Source organism: Doryrhamphus excisus, linkage group LG6 (assembly GCF_037039965.1).
Source record: "Doryrhamphus excisus strain RoL-2023G ecotype Guam linkage group LG6, RoL_Dexc_Guam_v1.1, whole genome shotgun sequence".
Taxonomy (NCBI): domain Eukaryota; kingdom Metazoa; phylum Chordata; class Actinopteri; order Syngnathiformes; family Syngnathidae; genus Doryrhamphus; species Doryrhamphus excisus.
Genome location: NC_136362.1, coordinates 18,723,051 through 18,742,474, shown reverse-complemented (window position 1 = coordinate 18,742,474; position 19,424 = coordinate 18,723,051). Strand labels below are relative to the sequence as shown.

The following is a 19,424-nucleotide window of genomic DNA, read 5'->3' as shown; positions in this document are numbered from 1 at the left end:
GGGACAAAGGGATTATCACTGTCTCCACTCTAATCCCCTTTAAAAGAGCTGCAGGTAACACACACACACACACACACACACACACCTTATTTCACCACACAATAGCAGGATGTCTCAGAGTGATAGTGATGGATTGATCATATGCATTATTCATTATGTATAAATCCCAATGGTCACTTTATTAGACACATCTGCAGAGCAGCTGTTTAAAAATGTGGCAATAATATGACACTAAATTGAGAACAGACCTCCACCATGATATGAATTAACAGCAAATTTAATGTAATTATTGTGCATTTTTTTGACATTTTTATATTTATTTTTTTTTTTTATCCACTGAGAAAACATACAAAAATCCTTGATCAGCTTCCTTGTTGGATTGGTTTCACAGATAAAAATCAATCATGCACATGCATATGCGTGCTTGTGTGTTTGCATGTATACCTGCGACTAATAATGAAGATGGCTGCCGATATGAGCAACAAAATTCCAACCCCGCTCACAGACAGCAGCAGGAAGGCAGAGTTGACTCCTTCTCCAATCAAAGGGAAGGGATCTGAACAGGTAGAAACACACCATTTCATATTCCTTACTAAAACCTTGTAGGCGATTCACCAAAAATGAATGTTGTACCTGAGTTGGTGGAAAATTCAAAGGGGGTGCTGAACTCCCCATATCCGGCAGCGGTGCGAGCTCGCACATGAAACACATACACAGTAAGTGGGTTGAGGCCCGTGACATCCACACTCCGAGAGAAGGTCCTCATTATGCGGTAGGACCTCTCCTTCTGATCCTGATTGGATTGGACAAAAGGACCCGCTTTTGAATGCCTGACAACAAATCCATCTGATGAAAATATTGGCATTCCAGACAACTAGCTGGACTGCATTAACCTGCCAACTGCTCACCTTCTCATAGAACTTGACCTCATATTCCAGGATGACCCCGTTGGGTTGATCGGGTTGTTGCCATGACAATGACAAAGTATGCCTGGTGACGTCAGTGACTTGGATGGACGACACTGGAGAGGGAGCTAAGACAGAGGAAGACATTAGGACTCACTGGAGTTTTCAAAATGGACTTCAATTGGAATCATTGATTCTCTCACACAATCAAAAAGGAAAACGAGAATGAAGACCTATACATGACACATTATGACAATGGTAATGTATCACATTATTCAAGTAACAATACCTAATGGCTATTAGTATGGCCAATAATTGTGAGTAGGAGAGATAATAACTGAGTAATTCATTAAGAATTCAATCAATTGTGTGGTATTGATTTTTGATTAATCATGTCTTGAAGGACAGTTTGCAACCAGCAGGAGCGCTGCTGATTTTGTCTCAATTAAAAAGGACATTACGTCAACTACAACATTGGCATTGAAACCGGACTTCAGAACATTCAGAAAGAGGTTTGTCCTTTACATTGGAATATTAACTAATTATACTGTAACTTATTGCCACATTGCAATTCCAATTTTTTGGCTTCACCCTATATTTCTCAAAAATATAATGATTAATAAATAATGATGTTTCGTGGTTGATTTGTCAAAAAAATCTGCATATTTACATATGCATATAAGTGAATTATATGCATTTTTTGCTTTTTAGCTTAAAACTGGTTAAATGCAGATATAAGGCATTCAGAAGATGCATTCAAAGCCGCAGTGAATGATATGTAGTATTCTACACTGGCCAGTAGGTGTCAGTAATGTTACTTTGATATTCAATGAGACACAGAACCGCTTGACTTCATCACCTAAACAACAGGTTTTTATTGCAGGTTTGATTTATCTCACAACAGGCACAATATACCTGAACTACTACTACCACTGATGCGGCCGTAACCCACACCAAGCTAAAACTCGACGTTACTTCCTGTCCACACGCCACTACGCTCTTCTGGGGAAATTTATCGAAAGATACACACACAAGCAGGAGTATTATTTATGCCTTAGATGGGTTATTTTCTATATACAATATTGGGTGATATTATATGAGTGTAAAGGTGACTGTAGGGGTGTTATTTAGAAGGTCTTAACAGGTTGCCTACAAAAAGATTCCATTTATAAAGAAGGAATGGTCGAGCCTGGAACCAATTAACTACAATAAACGAGGGATTACTGTTCTTCACTTTGCCCCGTAATTGATCAAAAAAAGGAAATGAGACAAACGCCCATTCCTAATAGTGAGTTAATGACAACTAAATATGTATCTAAATGTATGGTGAACCTTTCCCTACACTCCCTTTGACCCAACTCCTGGGAGTTGACCTCAATCTTATTCAGTCCTATTCCATAGAGGCAAAACACTTCACTCAATCTATAGTTCAACATCGTTCCATTTTTTTTTTTTTAAACCCATCCGTCCCTTCCACTGTTTGTCCTCTTTTGAGGCTGGTCACATGACACGCAGCCATATGGTGGTGCGGGTTGGACTTGACACATCCCAGGCATACGCTCATGTGGAGCACTCCCAGCTAGAACTTATTTCCCCGGGGCACCTCAAACTTAGCAGGTGTGCCACTTTTCAAATGCCACGGCAAAGTGAAGCCAGTTGAGATGTAATGACATGCAAAAAAGTAATGAAGGGCATGTGTGGGAAACGCCACAAAGCCTCAGCCAACACCCTCACAACTGAAATGAAACACGCCATAAAATCTGGGTGACTGGAAGAAGTCATTTATACATACATTTATAGCTTCCTGTCGCTATTGCGTTCTACCATTGTGAATACAAAGCTCTTTCTATTTGTATTTAAGTCATTGATGTACAGAACATCTCCCAGAATGCTTTCTGACATCCGCTTGAGAAGACCCCTATAATTAATTCAGATGTTGAGTGTAGGAGGACAGCGTAATAACGATGGCAACGATAACAGTGCGAGTAAAGCAAAGCAGCTCCCTTCCACAGAATGCAAAGCAACTGTTTGCACTTTTGTTCACAGTAAAATTATAATAAACAGTTTTATTTATCAGAAGATGTGGACGATAAGTCATACTCTAGCAGACAAAATCTTTCCGAAATAATTTTGCTTTAGCCATTAATTCCATTAATCAACTGTTTTGCATACTATACCATTTATACATATAAAAAAATGACATTTAGAATTAATGGCACCAGCCATGATGAACTCACAGCTCAGCCTAATTTACAAAAGTGACGTCATCGGGGTGCCATGTCTCAGCTGAAACACAGTAAATAAACACTTCTTGAGGTAGATCATCGACCTGGTTCAGTATATTATTCATCAAAATAGTAGTCACGCCAAAACTATGTGTTGCTGCTGGATGTTTGTTTTTCTTTTCCAACAGACCAAGGTTTAAGACAACAATGACCGAAGTGCAAAAATCGAGAGACAGAAGGACGCCCACTCCGAGTTCTGTTTTTTTGCAGTGATCATTTCACTGACAACTGCTTCAAAGGAACACCATAACAAGAAGCATTTGGCTTGAAAGTGCGGTATAACTGCTATTCTGCTGGTATAAAGGAAAAAAACAAAGAACGACACAAGAGTAAGTCATGCCTTGTTTACATAATATCTATAAACACTATTTCACAATAGCGACAAGGCTGCAAAGCATTACACATGTTATATAAACATCTTTTGACAGTGATATGTTTACTTTGGGGCGGCGGTGGCAACAGCGGCGAGCATTCTTCCCCGACATATGACCACATATTCGTACAATCAAAGAGGCTATAAAAACCCCTTTATGCTCATTAAGAAGTTGATTTAAAACAACAATTGAAGGATAAGCAACTCCAGAGTCACACTTCAGGCTTAAGTTCAAGTTTTACAAGTTCTCTATTTCATCGCCAAATGTTTCTTCCTCCTTGAAAACTATTGACACATCTCTCAAATCACTATAGTCACTGTAAACATCCTCTGTCTCGTACATCACCATGTTTGTTTACCTGAGCCATAGCGACATGACTTCCGGAAATGATGCTGACTGTGAGAGCCAGCTCCAAAAAAAGTCATTTCTGCAGATATACCGTTTGATTTCAAAAATCGAACAACGTAGAACATACTTACAAACAACATATTTAAGCAAAGTTGATGGATCATGGCAGCGACCCTTTAAAGGCCCTATGCAGATAAGAGCACCTACAGTCTATACAGGGTGGGTCAATCGTGCAGATCGGAATTTGCATTGTTCAAGGAGGATATTTGAAGCATTTCCAAGATCAAACTGTACTTCATTCATTCATTTTGGGTCGCGGGGGTGCTGGAGACTATCCCAGCTGTCTATAGGTGAGAGGCGGGGTACACCCTGGACTGGTCGCCAGCCAATCACAGGGCACATATAGACAAACAACCATTCACACTCACATTCATACCTATGGACAATTTGGAGTCACCAATTAACCTAGCATGTTTTTGGAATGTGGGAGGGAACCGGAGTACCAGGAGAAAACCCACTCATGCACGGGGAGAACATGCAAACTCCACACAGAGATGGCCGAGGGTGGAATTGAACCCTGGTCTGCGCGCTAACCACTCAACCACCGTGCCACCCATCAAACTGTAATTGTAATTGAATAAGTCACTGTAAATGTAATAACACCTAAAAAATGTAAAACTTTATTTAGTACAATATCTGACCCACTTCTGCATACTTTCTATAGATTGACACTTTGTTATTGCAATCTTGAAGAAACAAGTGCATATGTCCTACCTGCTTGATTAGTGGTTACAGAGACAGACACACTCTGGGTGGCCCCTTCAGCACCAGCCTGGGAGACTCCGTTTCGTGCTTGCACGATAAAGGTGTAGTGAGTGTGGGCCCTGAGCTCGCTCACCACCACCCGAGTGCCCCTCAGGCCGGTCTGGCTGGGAGAGAACAGCACGTCTGAGCTGCAGGTTTGGCACAACTGAGAGCCTGAAGCTGGTCTAGTGGATTCTCTCTGATAGACGCCTCTGCCTGACTGGACTTCAGGTCCCACAATCCCTTGGTCTGACTGCATTCCCTGGCCGATGTGCTGAGCATCCGGCTGGGTGACGCTGTGATTCCAAGAGACGCCTTTGCTACTTGTCTTAGCCTGATTGCCAGTTTGACAGACGAGACACTCCAGGTTGTAGCTGATGTCACTTCGACCTCCCAGCCGGCGAGGGGGGCTCCACTCCAGAACGACAGAGGTCTCATTCACCACTGAAATCAGCTGCTGTGGAGCTGATGGAGGCTCTGAGGAGGAGGAGAGAGAAGCTTATTTAACGGAATGCAGTGAAAACTGTATGCGCCGACATCCGACGTATTAATAGGTCTTTATTAAACATGTGATTTTAAAATCTTTACTAACACAAATGAGGCTGAATTTCTATAAAAAATAGGCTCTTTATAACAAAAATGAAGAGATTCTATGTGAAAAATGCATGCTCAGCAGCAGCCGTGGGCACCCCCATGTAGTCAGAATGGTACAATCTTGATCACATGACATTGTCATATAATTCAACTACAACATTGAGAGTCAAATGCCTCGCCGACAAATCCTCGAATAGTCGACTATTCTCAGACACCCCTAGTCGAGACAGGAGCAGCTTTAGCATTGTGCCACCGTAATTCAACTTTCTTACTTTTATACTTTTATTTACATTTTCTGTAAATACAGGTTTAATGAGTTGAAATGTTGTACGTGGGGGGTGAGGCTTCTGCGCGTTTATGGCATCAGACAAAAATGTTTATTGTTCAGTTTCTTTTTTGATGGCCCAACATTCTTTTCTGTGGTGTTTCTTTTTTGTGTTTGTCATTTTTCCCAAGCCAAGAGAACCATGTGCTCCATATAGGCATAATTAAGTTTTACGACTGAGGTCTCAAAGGTCTCCAACGCAGGACCTTACTGAGAGGCTTCAACAAGCAGAGAAGGAAAAAGAGGACATTTATTCACATGTCAGAGATCCTTAACAGGATGTGGATGGTGGTTTAGTCATAAGTAACAGAATCACCAAACAAGAGCTCCATTTAGACAAGTGCGTGTCTGCTGCCTTTGTTTTGACGGAGGGGTGGGTGAGGGGTTAGGAGGAGGGATGCCAATTGCTTGCTTTTCTCTGCAAGAACCATGCGTTGTCTGTTTTCACAAGGGCATTGCCTCACCAGCGTGTTTTCCCATTATGACAAGTGTACCAGCGTGCGTTCTTACGGGAGCAAGCCATGGAGGGACTGTCGCTGTCAGCTCTGAAAAATCCGGAGTGGCAGTCACACACCGTCGCCCCCTCTCGGAGCGAGTAACTGTGTGGAGGACACTTGGAGCATCCTGCATCAGAGGCCCTGGACTTGTAGAAACCAGCCATACACGCTGCAGAAGACACAGATAAACATTAGTCAAAGCATAATAATAAAAGCCACGGGTCGTACTGAGCGACACACAGTTCATCCACATCGGTTCAATACGTGTCTCAGTGTACCGTACTGTTGTGGGTTTTAACCACAAATAAATATGGAGCATTTCTCCATCCCAAGCTGGAGCAGCACTGATGTGCCAGCAGTTTTCCTGCAGCTAATCAGCACCGATCATCAGTGAAGCTGTTAATACAGAAGGAAAGGCAGCAATGGCCCGGCTAAATCAAGCGGAAAGAGAAGACCGCAAGCCACCTACTTGATCATGGTGAAAGTGAGAAAATATTAATAAATGAAAATATTGCAAATGGTTATTGGGTGGTGGGGATTGTGGGGGTTAGTAAACACAAAAGTAAAGACTAACTCAACCCATCCATTTTCTATACTCCCTGTCCTCATTAGGGTCATAAGTAAGCAGAAGCCTCCACTATGTCAATAATATTCAATTCAAAATCATTATATTTCATTTTGTGTGCATTTTCTTTATCCTCTCCCTCCATCTTTGCAAAACAATGTAAAGGAGTTATTATGTTATATATTATATTAATGTCTATAAAATGTCCTTTGTGTTAATATTTTTGGTTTTCTGGAACAGATTAATTGGATTTACATTAATTCCTATGGGATTAAAATTAGCTTTGGTTAGAGTTTGTTATGGTTTGAGTCGGACCTTCTGGAACGGATTAATGACGTTAACTCCACTGGTCCACTGTATATCAAAACACCATCCACCTGTTTGTGTGAACATTGCAGTTCTTTCAGAAATTTTGCCAAATTAAATACCTTTAACTTTTTTCTTAATAACGCACAAATGAAATTAAAATTCAATTTTTCCGTGTTTAAATGTTGTTATTTTGTAAAAAGATGGATGGATTTAAAATAGATCTTTTGTGATGCCAGTCCTGGAATTTTTCTGACACACCTTGTAGGCATCATTTCACATGATGTCTTTATATACGAATACATACGCCTGTTTACCGTCCAAGTGTTTGACTGATGTCATGTACAACCCAGCCTACTCTTCCACTCTCTCACAGGTACCAAAACATTCACTCATTCATTTGTTTTCTAGGAAACATTTGTATACAATCCCTTTAACACATTGTTCTTCCTCTACAACTTGTCAATCAAAAATACAATTTCAATGTAACAAAATCACTTTAAATTTGGCTTGGATGCAAATCGTTTTTGGTTGAAATGTATGTCCCTTTGACTATTGGAGTTCAATAATCAGCATGGAGAAGATAATATCTTGATGGGAGGACAAAACTGACTCCTACCTCACTTGATTATTAGACTCCAACATAGCTGATTATAGGTTTTCACAGTCAAAAAGGCACATGTAAGGGACAAGGGGGAAAAAAACAGCATTTTACAAAAGCCATTATAATCCCAAAGGTAATCATTGTGGTGTTTTTGTAGTATTAAGAAGCAACCTGTGGGCTTCCTGTTCTGGTTCTGTTACATTGGTTTGGTTAGAGGACAGCTCCACTGGACATCTTAAATATATCACTAGGGTGTGTTGTCAGTCTCCCGGGGCAATGACAGTCCACCCTGAAGGCAATATAATCAAAAGTGACTCAGGTCAAGTGACCCTTAACCCTTTATACAGTCCCCTTTGTCTTCCATATTGAGCAGTCAGAAAGGGCAGACAATAAGATAACTGACACAAGGGAAACATCATTGCACTGCTGGATTTAAAGGACCGCATCAGAGGATGATGAAGCTTTAAAAAAAAAAAAGAGACATTTTGAAGATGCTTTTAGTGAACACTATTGAAATGCATTAAAATCCAAAGGCAGTGCCGGCAGCCCACACGAACATAGTAAGTGACATTTACAGAAGAGAAGATATGCATAAAGAGAGGAGGGTCTCCCTCCTGTGTACTGGAGTTTGCACATTGACAATGCAACAATGCAATAAATGAGAGCGTAATTATTCTACTTGACATCCAAGGGTGAAGCCAAAGAGATAGGCGAGCACGGATGCAAAGGGGCAATCTTCCTCTCTTTAATTCCTGAAGGAAAATCCTCCATTTGTTTCCCTTGCAATCATTCACCTTCTTTTTCATCATCACTCCGTATTCATCTCTCCTGGTGCTCGACTCCCTCACAATTCCAAAAGACATGGAGACATCCCGGTGGGAGTGGGAAGAGATGTGTGGAGAATGTGTGTGTTGGAGTGTTTCAATGTGCTTTATGACATGCACATGAGTGGATGAGAGGGAGGAAGTCTCCTCTGTAATCTACTCACACCGACCATCCTGTCCCATCTGTGCGAGCCTCCATAGATTTGCCCTTTCACACACTCACTCGCCCTCCCCTTCAGACTTTTCACGAGCTCCTCATTCACTTCCTGCACGCTTCCTCTACGTCCTCCACTTATTCCGCCTTGTATCGCTGAGTGGATCTAAACGTATCGCTGCTCTGTCCGTACACCAAACAACGACGGAATCACCTCCAGATTTAAACAAGCCGATTGCAAATCAGCAGAATGCAGAATACAAGACAAGTAATGAGAGAAAGGAAATGAGGAACGAATCTGCGCTGTAAAGGATTTGAGGTTTGATTACAGTGGGGGTAGCCCACAGCACGGTGCCTTTGTCTCTGTGCCACCCAATCACATATCCTCTTCTCCAGCACTGAGGTCAGAATGAGGGAAGAAGGGAAAGAAAAGAAAGCATTTGGATCCGTAAACTTCTTTCGGCAGCCTCTCATGTCTACATTCTCTCTGTTGTCTGGCGGCTTTTGTTGTGGCGTTAGCAGCACTTTCAAAGTGTTTCAGGGGAGGGGGGAGCAGGGAGGGGGCTTGACCTGGAATAAGAGCTCATGTGGACGTCGTTAACCCAATGTGAACCCTTTGCTACTGAGAGCTGCTGTACAACCTGCATACTAAACTGATATATGGTGATCACAATGGCTTGTAACTAGGGGTGTCACATGGCCAGACGATAGTCATTTATGCTGATGTGTAGTTATGTAAAGACACATGCAAAATCTATTGCAGTAGAAAAGTTTTATTTAAAGAACTACAGTTCCCATAATTGCACCGAGTGCAAGTTGGATTGCAAGGTTTACAGTGTACACAAATCACTTAATTAATGTGTGGTTCCAATCCTGCCATTTCCTGCCACTTCAATATTATGTGTATTATCATTCACAGTAACGATGCCATAGTTCAGCTTTTTTAGTTAGCTTTATTAGTACTGCATTTCTCCTAAAAGAGACATATCATACATCTTGTGACACCTCTACTTTTAACTTGGTGATATAGTCAAAAGTACTACTTTTGGACCCTTGACACTGGGGTTATAGAACCTTAGGAACATACATCATACAGGTTGGATAGGGCTATGGTCAGGGTTCTCAGGTTTTCCCATACCAAACTCTGCCAACATGCCTTTACACTTTGTGCTATACGTACTTGAGCAGTCATGTTAAAACAGAAACATGTTTTCCCCAAACTATCAGCTATCGGCAAACCACAGCTATCGAACAAAAACCTATTGAACTGGTTTTCGTGACTCAACCTCTATGATGAATGGACGGTGAGATGGGATGTACCTGTCTGTACCCATGTCCTTCCTTTCTCTAATAAGCACAGTGCGCCGTATGCTGGTGAGGCCTTCAAGGGCAGTGCATATTTCTGAATATAATCTCAATCTGGTCTTATTTAAATTAAATACAAAAGTTGCAAGTTTTAGAAACTTGATAAAGAGGGTGAGAAACACCATTGAAGTAAGCATTGAGCAAGGATATGCAGTATTGTATCATAAGTAATTGGGTCCCATTGGGATACATTGTGGTGTACTACCATGCATTTATAGTTTTCATGAGTGTACCTAACACTGTAACAGAACCAACCACGACAGAAAGAGACCGCTAGTATAGTCTTCTTTTTTCCCTTCTTTTTAAATACTATATTTTTAAATGTATTTTCATGTAACCCAAGCCATTGTTGGGTGCTTTAGACAAATTGAGGAACGCAGTAAAGGCTTCCGTTCATTCTGGTTATGATAAAATTTGGAATAAAGCAAAGATTTCCCAGATTAAAAAAAAGGTGAGAACGACAGGGATGGGGGGAGCTTGGAGAGATGAAGACATACAGGAGAAGGTGCCCTTTGATTACTATCAGCATTGTTCACATTTGCATATGCATTCTTCCTGCTAAAGTGCAAATGCAGCTTGTTACAAATTCGACTAAAAGCCTCATCTGCACATTGTATGCATGGATGTGTGTATATGTGTGTGTATGTGTGTGTCTGCGTGTTTTCTCCTTGAACCCATGTTATCTGTCAACAAAGCCTTGTTCCCACCCAGCAGAGGGTTTTGGTGTAGGAAGTACCCCACGCTGCTGTGTCTGACACCTGTCTGTGTGATGGATGGATGGATGGATGCATGGAGGGACGGAGGGAGGGACATATTGATGGATGGATGGACAGACAGATTGATAGACCCTCACTTTAGAGGGAGGGACACTGTTAATCACAGGGGTCATGCCCTGTTAATTAAAACCTACAGAATGCCCGAGGAAGGACATGATTGTTATCATTTCTCTACTTTGTGCTTTCATTTAAATAAAAAAATGAGCCTGTCTTCCACAGATTGGTGATAAATCTAACTCATATCTTATGTTAAAGCCTGAGGAATGCTTTCCCAGCATGTGGGAGTTTTCTAAATTTAAACACAGTAAACTGCTAGTTTAAAGAAAAATGTGTGTGTTGCCCAATGCCCACAGTGCCAACATTAGCATGTGAAAGCAAGCCCTACAACAATGACCCACCCACCACAAAAATACCTCCCTCTCACCCGTCACAAAAAGATCACCCTCCACCTCCCCATGACCATGGATCAGGGAGTTGGGAAAGGGAAAAGGGATAATGAGAGGATGGAGCGAGTGCAGCTTGTTTGCGATGCCAGAGAGCTATAGAAGGACTGGCAACACTCCTCCACATTAACCTGGGATAGTGACACAATAGGACACACACACCCGAGTGGACACACACACATTGATTGTTATGGAAGAATCCAAGCAATTACCCCCATCTGGCTTGCTATTAACAATCACCGGTGCCATCCCAGTTTCTCCTTACTGCTTTGGCACGTGACATACTGTATGTACACACCAACTTACACACTGTTCTCATACCACACTTATGCAAGTATCAGTGGGCAGTCATCCAGATTGTGTGCACACAGACAGCAAATCAGTAATCCAACACCATCTTGAGGCCATAACACAATGCAATAATTAAAAGTGTGCTAAAGCGGACCTTTTCCTGTGTCCCTGCTATATATGTCATCAACGCCGACACAATAGACTAACTTCTATTCTGCCACCCCGTTGTGATGAAACCTCTCTGTCTGTGAAGTACTGTATAAGTGGCACCATATGCTGTCACGTACATCAGTCGACCTCAAATGATCTAACAGCAAAATTCTGTGCCCTTGTTTGAACACTTGGTTCCGTGTAATCGTCTGATATGTCTCTGATGCATCAATTTTGTGGGATCTCTGTAAGTATGACAAGCACATCATGATGCTGACTTGCTGTGTGAAATATTTGCAAAGTTCCATGTAAAAGGCAAAGGCAGCTTATGGCCTGATCTTCTGTGAGATGTCTGATGCTGCTATTTTGCGAGATCTCTGTGTAAAAACAGGCTCCTGTCATTCTGTCGTCTCACTCCCTTTTCTCTGTGCTTGTCCAAATGCTTTCTGCTGTCAATGAGACACTGCAGGTGCGCTGGAAAGAAGCGCAAGCATGAAATCTGTCCCGATGCCGAGGATTGGGAATGCAGACTGTACACAAAGAAGCATTCCAAGCCTCCCAGGCAGTGAGCGGCCCCGGGCAGCATCAGAAAGCCAAAAGCGAGGAGGTGGAGGGGAACACACACAAGAGTGAGACAAAAAGCGGTGGGCTCCGCTTTCACACTTCAGCCATTCCCATTTCCAATTCTCTCTGTTGTTTCTCCTGCGCTCGCCTCGCGTCTCTCCGCCTTCGTTTCCGATCATTCCAGACGGATCGCAGCTGTCAAACTTTTGACGACTTCATCTAGCTTGGTCGTGACCCTGCGCTCTGTTTGTATGGGAGTGTGTGTGCTGCTGTCAGTCAAGAACGTTTGACGTCTTCATCGGGCTCAGTCGTGACCTCGGTCTTAACCAGGGGTATAGAAAAGAGGGGGAGTTCCTGCACTCTTGTGTTTCTCAACTCGCCCCCTTTGCACCCGATGACGACCCCGGATGCCCCCTTTGGCGGGGGAGGGGCAGCTCTGCCTTCTGCTGTCACTGGCCCTTTTTCAATCCCCATATCTCTCCATTCAACATCTAATCCCTTCTTCCTTTCCACAGCTCCTCTTCTTCTACCTCCCCTATGCACGTCACCTGTGTCAACAGTGAAAATGAGCGTTTAGCATTTCACCACATTGGTTGGGGCTCCTCTTGTTTCAGGAATCAAGGCTGGGAATAGGAGGTTTGGAATTGCTTGTTGCATTAGCATCCCATAAGCATAAATCCGGAGAATCCAACCTTGGCGATTGTACTACAGAGTGTACTGAATGCTGTAAAATCTAGCTGAAAATACATCTAATGCTTTAAAAAATGGTATTATACGCATGAGTGATAAACACAAAGCTTCAGTGGTGAAGTTATTAGCTTCGAATTGCATGACAGCAACAAAGGATTTGTTTATGTATCAGCATTTTTCTCAGGGTAAACATCCTGCAAATGTGTTATACTAGATACTGTTGCAAATGTTTTTCTACTTGATTGTCCATAATGTTGCATAATGTAAACTTTTTACCATGCTCATAATTGGCCTCCATCACCTGCTTAAACAGGCACAATACCCCCAGTATATGTAATAGTGAGTCCTGCCACAACACATGGTGTAGTGCTAAAAATGTTATATTTTTAATGTCATATATTTTGTCACGGCTGTACATTGACCGAGTGGTTAGCGCGCAGGCCTCACAGCTAGGAGACCCGAGTTCAACTCCACCCTCGGACATCTCTGTGTGGAGTTTGCATGTTCTCCCTGTGCATGTGTGGGTTTTCTCCGGGTACTCCGGTTTCCTCCCACATTCCAAAAACATGCTAGGTTAATTGGCGACTCCAAATTGTCCATAGGTATGGAGTGTGAATGGTTGTTTGTCTATATGTGCCCTGTGATTGGCCGGCGATCAGACCAGGGTGTACCCCGCCTCTCACCCAAAGACAGCAGGGATAGGCTCCAGCACCCCCGCGACCCTCATGAGGATAAGCGGTAGAAAATGAATGAATGAATGAATAATATTTTGTCACTGAAGCATTACAATCCCAAAGCTGATAACAGTAAATTATTTACTACAAAATAAATGTGACAACAGGTTCCATATAGTAATACGCGTCTACTGTGTATCAATGCAATATGTGTAATATGTGCTTGGCAAATCCTGTGATACTGTGACATACTGGCATGGAAGCTATAGAGTAATACCTGGATATACAAGATTAATACATTTATTGAACTTGTTAGCGGAGGAGGAGCAGAGTTTTGACAGATGGCAGTAATCATACATAAGTTTACATAACTTAAAATTTCTACTTTAAGTTACCTAAGATTAAAAATTGTCTTCACTTTTTTAGGACCCCTGGTTATTTTCCCTCGAAACTCACAGCACAAAAACTCTAGACAATGAATGAGAGCTTTTGGTACGCTATTCCAGAGCAACACTCATCAGCTCATTGAGGATTCTGGGAGCTAACCGAGATAGCCAATGGGAGGGAACAACAAACAACAAAACCTGCATGTGATACTACCAAATGAATTCTAGGAGGACCGCTGCACTGTTGGAGTGGTATTTTTAATGATTTCTGTTTTTGTATTTTTATTGTATTTCTGTGAAATGGGACAGAAATATTCAAAGCCTCTTTTCTATTCGTATTATGAATTTATTATAAGTTGAGGTTTTACTGTATTTACACAGCAACAATCTAGTTATTAATTTTTGATTGTGGTTCTTAAAAGTGTGCAATCTTACAAAAAGTCCATTCTGGGTTTTATGCTACCGGTACTGATCATACAAGGGAGTGAGATCGGCTGATCACTGCCGATACTAATCACATGGATTAACTGTATATTCGGTCATTTCATCAAAGTGTATGCACTATGCATAACTTGAATACAGTATATTTAAGCCCGCTTGCTTACCAAAATGGTGGTCGTTCTGCTCCATTGTACAGTATACTCTGTTTCATGTACTTTCGGGTGAGTAGGCGGAACCTGCGCATTGCGCTCTGAAATCTTTGGTGACTGCTATTGGCATGTATCATTCTCTACCTCTATCCACAAACAGAAATGACCACAATCGCCCCCAAGCGTTTGATGGAATGTAATCAGAGACTTCCCATAGAAGTGTGTAAAATGGAGACTGAGTCACACAAAGCGGATCGCCAATATTCCACCTGAGTTGGTAGTAACATAGCCTGCATTTGGGGAATATTCTGCCTTTGCTGAGTTCCGTATGAAAGGCACAGGAATAACCACTTTATCCACTGTTAACTTTGACCTTTGACCTCTATGTGAAAGTTTTTTTCAGTGTTTACCTCCACTTTCTGCCACCCAGAATTGTATGGTGTTCAGAAGAGCCAAAACAAAACTGTTTTTATCCATTTTCAGTTAAAAAGTGTTGTGTTGCCGAGTTGGGTAACTACAAAACAAACCACTCCAACTCCGTGTGCTTTGAGAAAGCTCGTACAGCAGCTTGTAAAAGAAGTGGTGGATCAGTGTCACACAACACGCTGTGCTAGAAGTACACTTCAAGTAGCAGGTGTCTTTCAGCCTGTCTCTTACTCTGACAAAGTGCAGGCGCGTGAGTGGAGCAAATCCAGAAACCTTTTGACCTTGACGACGGGTGGGAAGAGAGAATGTCTAAACGTCTTCTCCAAGCTCCCGCCCCTCCCTCTGCTCTCCTCCCCTTATTCCCTCTCCGCATCATTTCAAACTTAAAATGGGAGAAAGGCGCCCGTCAGGCACTGCGAGGTCATAGGCTTCACTGCGGCGCCATTTGCTATTCACACGCACTTTGATGGATTTCCAGCGAGGCGAGCTGAGGCCGGCCAGCAAGTTGACAGGCGGCGTGAGGAGAAAAAGGCAGGAAGAGAGACGAGCGCGGCCGTCAGATAGATGGCACTTCACATCTGCTCCAGGTTCAACAGAGTCAAGGGTCTCCTCTAAATCTCGTTGAGGAGAAACATCTTTCAGACCTCAAGCTCCACCCTGCAAACCTCTTCCCTCCTTTGAGAGGAAACAAGCGGGGTGAAGGTCTTAAAGAACATTTGTCACACACACAAATTTGGCTACTTCTCATCTTATTGTGAGGAGAGAAAAAAAAGCAGTCTCCACTCCATGCATTGCCAACTGGCACCAACTGCAATTCTCCCTTTATGTCCTTGTTTTGCTCTCACTCTTTCTCTCTTCTTTTAAACTATAAATTATGGCTCTGTTTGTTATACAATTAGCCTTCTGGGATAGGCTCCATAAATAAAATAGAGGGAGCTCCCCCATAGCCCTCCATTGGTCTGCGTCCATCTGTGTGCCAATAGTAAGGGGAGGGACACCAAGTTGTATAAATGTCTCCACATAAGACATATTTCGTCCGACGAACACAAACACATGCATTTAAGTCGGCGTCACCATGCCAGTCCCTTCCACGTCATCCACGCCTCATTTATGCTGGTGAGGTGTGAACAGCTTGCATATTTGCTACTGTAAAGTTCGGAGCACACTTGTATGTGACGGTTTTTGTCCAGATGGCCGGACACAATGAAACCTAACAACTCGGACTGTGCAGGGAATTCAGTATTTAGAGCTATTCTTTCTCCAGGCACAAATTAGAACTAGCAACTAGGATTTCGGGAAAAGTTACTACAAGATAAAAGACATCATAAAAGGACAACATTTCAGAAAAAAAAGCCGTATAACGCAGAGAAAAGCGGCTGCTGAACTTGTGATCTCTCGTTCAGTGATGCTGAGTCTGAACATTCTGGAGTTTGATTGAGAATGAGCAAAATTTTAACTACAGCCAAAGTTAAAATATTTTTCAAACTTGAAAATGTTCATGAAAATGGGAAAAATAGGAAAAAAACAACTGAAACCATAGATTTGTCATTTGCTTCTATTGTGTCATCTAAATGCTCCAACTGTATAGGTGCCCAATTACAGTGGAACCTTGGTTAACATCTGCGTCTTGGTTTGCATGCACTCTAGCTACGTTGTCTGTCTATGATGTCATCAGCGGCTGACTCTAAAAACACTATACTTAGAGTTGTACATGCATAAGGCAATCTTGAATACATTCATTCATTTTCTACCGCTTATCCTCCCCAGGATCGCAGGTATGCTGGAGCCTATCCCAGCTGTCTTTGGGCGAGACGCAGGGTACACCCTGGACTGGTCGCCAGCCAATCACAGGGCACATATAGACAAACAACCATTCACACTCACATTCATACCTATGGACAATTACTAACATGTTGCAAACTCCACACAAAGATGGCCAAAGGTGGAATCGAACTCGGGTCTCCTAGCTGTGTGGCCATCTTGAATACATATGAATGACAAATTTAATTAATTCGGTACGACTCGGACTTTCTGTAACAAATTAATGACGCTAGCCAAGGTTCCACTGCATTCAACAAATAAATATACCAACAAGATTACGACACCTGTTCTGTTGCAACAAATAAGATGGGAAAAATAACATATAAAAGAGGGGAGAAAAGTCTACATCAGCCATATTTAAGTATTAAAGTTACAACCACAAGGCTCCCGTCATTAACACGAGACTACAAAAACACACACCTTTATCTGTTGGAAACAAATATTTCTAGAAATAAAGTGGTGTTCTGGCACAGCAATATAGTCAATTAGCTAATATAGATCGCCTAGTTGAACTGTGGGCTACTGTGAATCAACATAACAGGTTTACAACAAAGTATTGATTATTATTATACACTACCCATTGAAAAAAAACAGCACAGCAAAGTCCACATACAAGAATGTGTTCTGATTTGAATATGTTAAGGACAAGATATATACTATATTACATACAATGTTATATTTAAGGGCTAATTTTATTGATTTGTATGTTTTTAAACTGTGCTCATCACAGAATTGCTACAAAAATATGATCACAAAAATCCAGAAAAAAGTTTACTTAAGCGTAGGAGAGCCGATTCTCTGAGTAGAGGCTCACCTCGCCTCATTGGACAACCCATCATTGAAAGATACTAATATTTTAGGGAAGAGAAAAGCTTTTAGCGCAATGTTTGTTCAGTAAATATACAGTTACAGCCGGAGAACAGTTGTTTTTATCAGCCCATTTCTTTCAACCATGAAAAAGCGTTGCACTGAATTCAAATTAATTTGATTCTATTTCCTTTTGTAGGAGATGAGATAAGACTTGCAGTAAACGTGCAGCACACAAAGTAGACTTTGTGTAGTAAACATGATACTACAGCTGGAAAATGGTTGAAACTATGTAAAAGCAGTGCAACAGCAATTAAATAATTCATTTGTTGAAGGGGATGACAACGATGTGTTGCTATGCTTGCGTAATACACATAAAATACTTGGTTTAAACTGGGAGAAAGAAAGAAAAAGAGTGGGAGAAATGTGTTGGGAAATGTGTTAAACATGCACAGTAATATAGACAGCATGTACTGTATATCGTTATTAACATGTAGAAGTTAAAATGTGTCAAAGTGAGTGCCCAGCTGGCTGTTTACAGTAATTATGTCAAATATGTTTTATGATCAACTTGTAAACAGTGGAGTAATAATCATTGCTGTCATTTGTGATTCATTGAAATGTAGACTTGTCAGTTTACTGGGTAATGAAAGTGTGAAAAGAACAGCTGAATTAATGCGCCTTATTTGCCTCCTGCCTCTAGAATGACTCAGACCATAACCATAAAAACAAACAAGCCACTTACCTTTGCAAGCACTGCCCTTTACTTCGTATCCCGGGTTACAAAGGCATCCGCCAATAGGAACCAGCCACTCTCCATCAGCACCGCAGTACATTTTAGGTTCTTCTCTTTCCTCTGATTGGTCGACACAGGACCCCCTGACCTCCACTAGGGATGAAGTGTCAGCTCCTGTCACTGTGTCTGGAAAGGTTGCCAGGTTTCGTATTGTCAGGGGGCAGGTTTTGTAGAAAACTCGAACAGACACCAAGGCGATGCAGGCGCCCACATCCTGGAACGCCAAGTAGAAGCCCTTTCTGTTGGTCACTTTTACGTCCCGCACCTCAGTGTTCAGTTTCATGATGCGGTCTCCAACATCCACCTGAATTGACAAAGTAAGGATGTTCAACCACAACAACTTGGACAACAGGGCATATAGAGACAAACAACCATTCACACTCACATTCATACCTATGGACAATTTGGAGTCACCAATTAACCTAGCGTGGTTTTGGAATGTGGGAGGAAAATATGCAAACTCCACAGAGATGTGTAGCTGTGCGGTCTGCGTGCTAACCACTCACACACTGTGCAGCCTCTGTGAGGATCATGCAGCCCTTTATTTCACAGGAGTCAATGATGAGCTAGGAAAAAAAAACTCACAATGGCTTGTCAAGCCAAATTGCAGGGGGTCATTACTTAGTATAACAGTCTCACTCAAGGTGCCATCTAACACAGAACACAAAACTCATCACACAGCAACTTAACATTCAACATGTATACCTAATAAATACACAAACATGTACGAAAACAAGTTGAAAATGGGAAATGATAATGTCGAGTTGGTATACATTTTAAGTGTGAAGTCGCTGTGTGATGAATTTTGTGTTTGTTACTATGAGTCAGACAGTTGTATTGTTATTCTGTTATAATGACCCCTGCGATTTCCAATGGTTTGACAAGCTTGCTGTGAGTTCACAGATAGCTTGCACCCCACAACTCAAGGCTAAGACCTAAGGCCAGGTTAGACACCCCCTGGGGGAGGCCTAGAATGCAGATATGGGCCACCCCGCCCTTGCATCCATAGAGCAAATCCCCCCCAACTCACCTCTAAAAATAACTGGGTAAACATAACGGG

The 19,424-nt window shown here is 42.0% G+C and overlaps 1 protein-coding gene across 1 annotated transcript in view; it reads right to left on the bottom strand.

Moving 5' to 3' along the window:
• Positions 1-19,424, bottom strand: part of LOC131125658 (ephrin type-A receptor 4-like) — a 32,294-nt gene that overhangs the window by 6,505 nt on the left and 6,365 nt on the right. Inside the window, exons 5-10 of the mRNA XM_058067402.2 lie at positions 18,314-18,668; positions 6,146-6,301; positions 4,687-5,193; positions 909-1,033; positions 634-793; positions 445-556 (exon numbers count right to left, since the gene is read on the bottom strand). Coding sequence (XP_057923385.2) covers positions 445-556; positions 634-793; positions 909-1,033; positions 4,687-5,193; positions 6,146-6,301; positions 18,314-18,668 — 1,415 coding nt within the window. The remainder of the gene's footprint in view (positions 1-444; positions 557-633; positions 794-908; positions 1,034-4,686; positions 5,194-6,145; positions 6,302-18,313; positions 18,669-19,424) is intronic.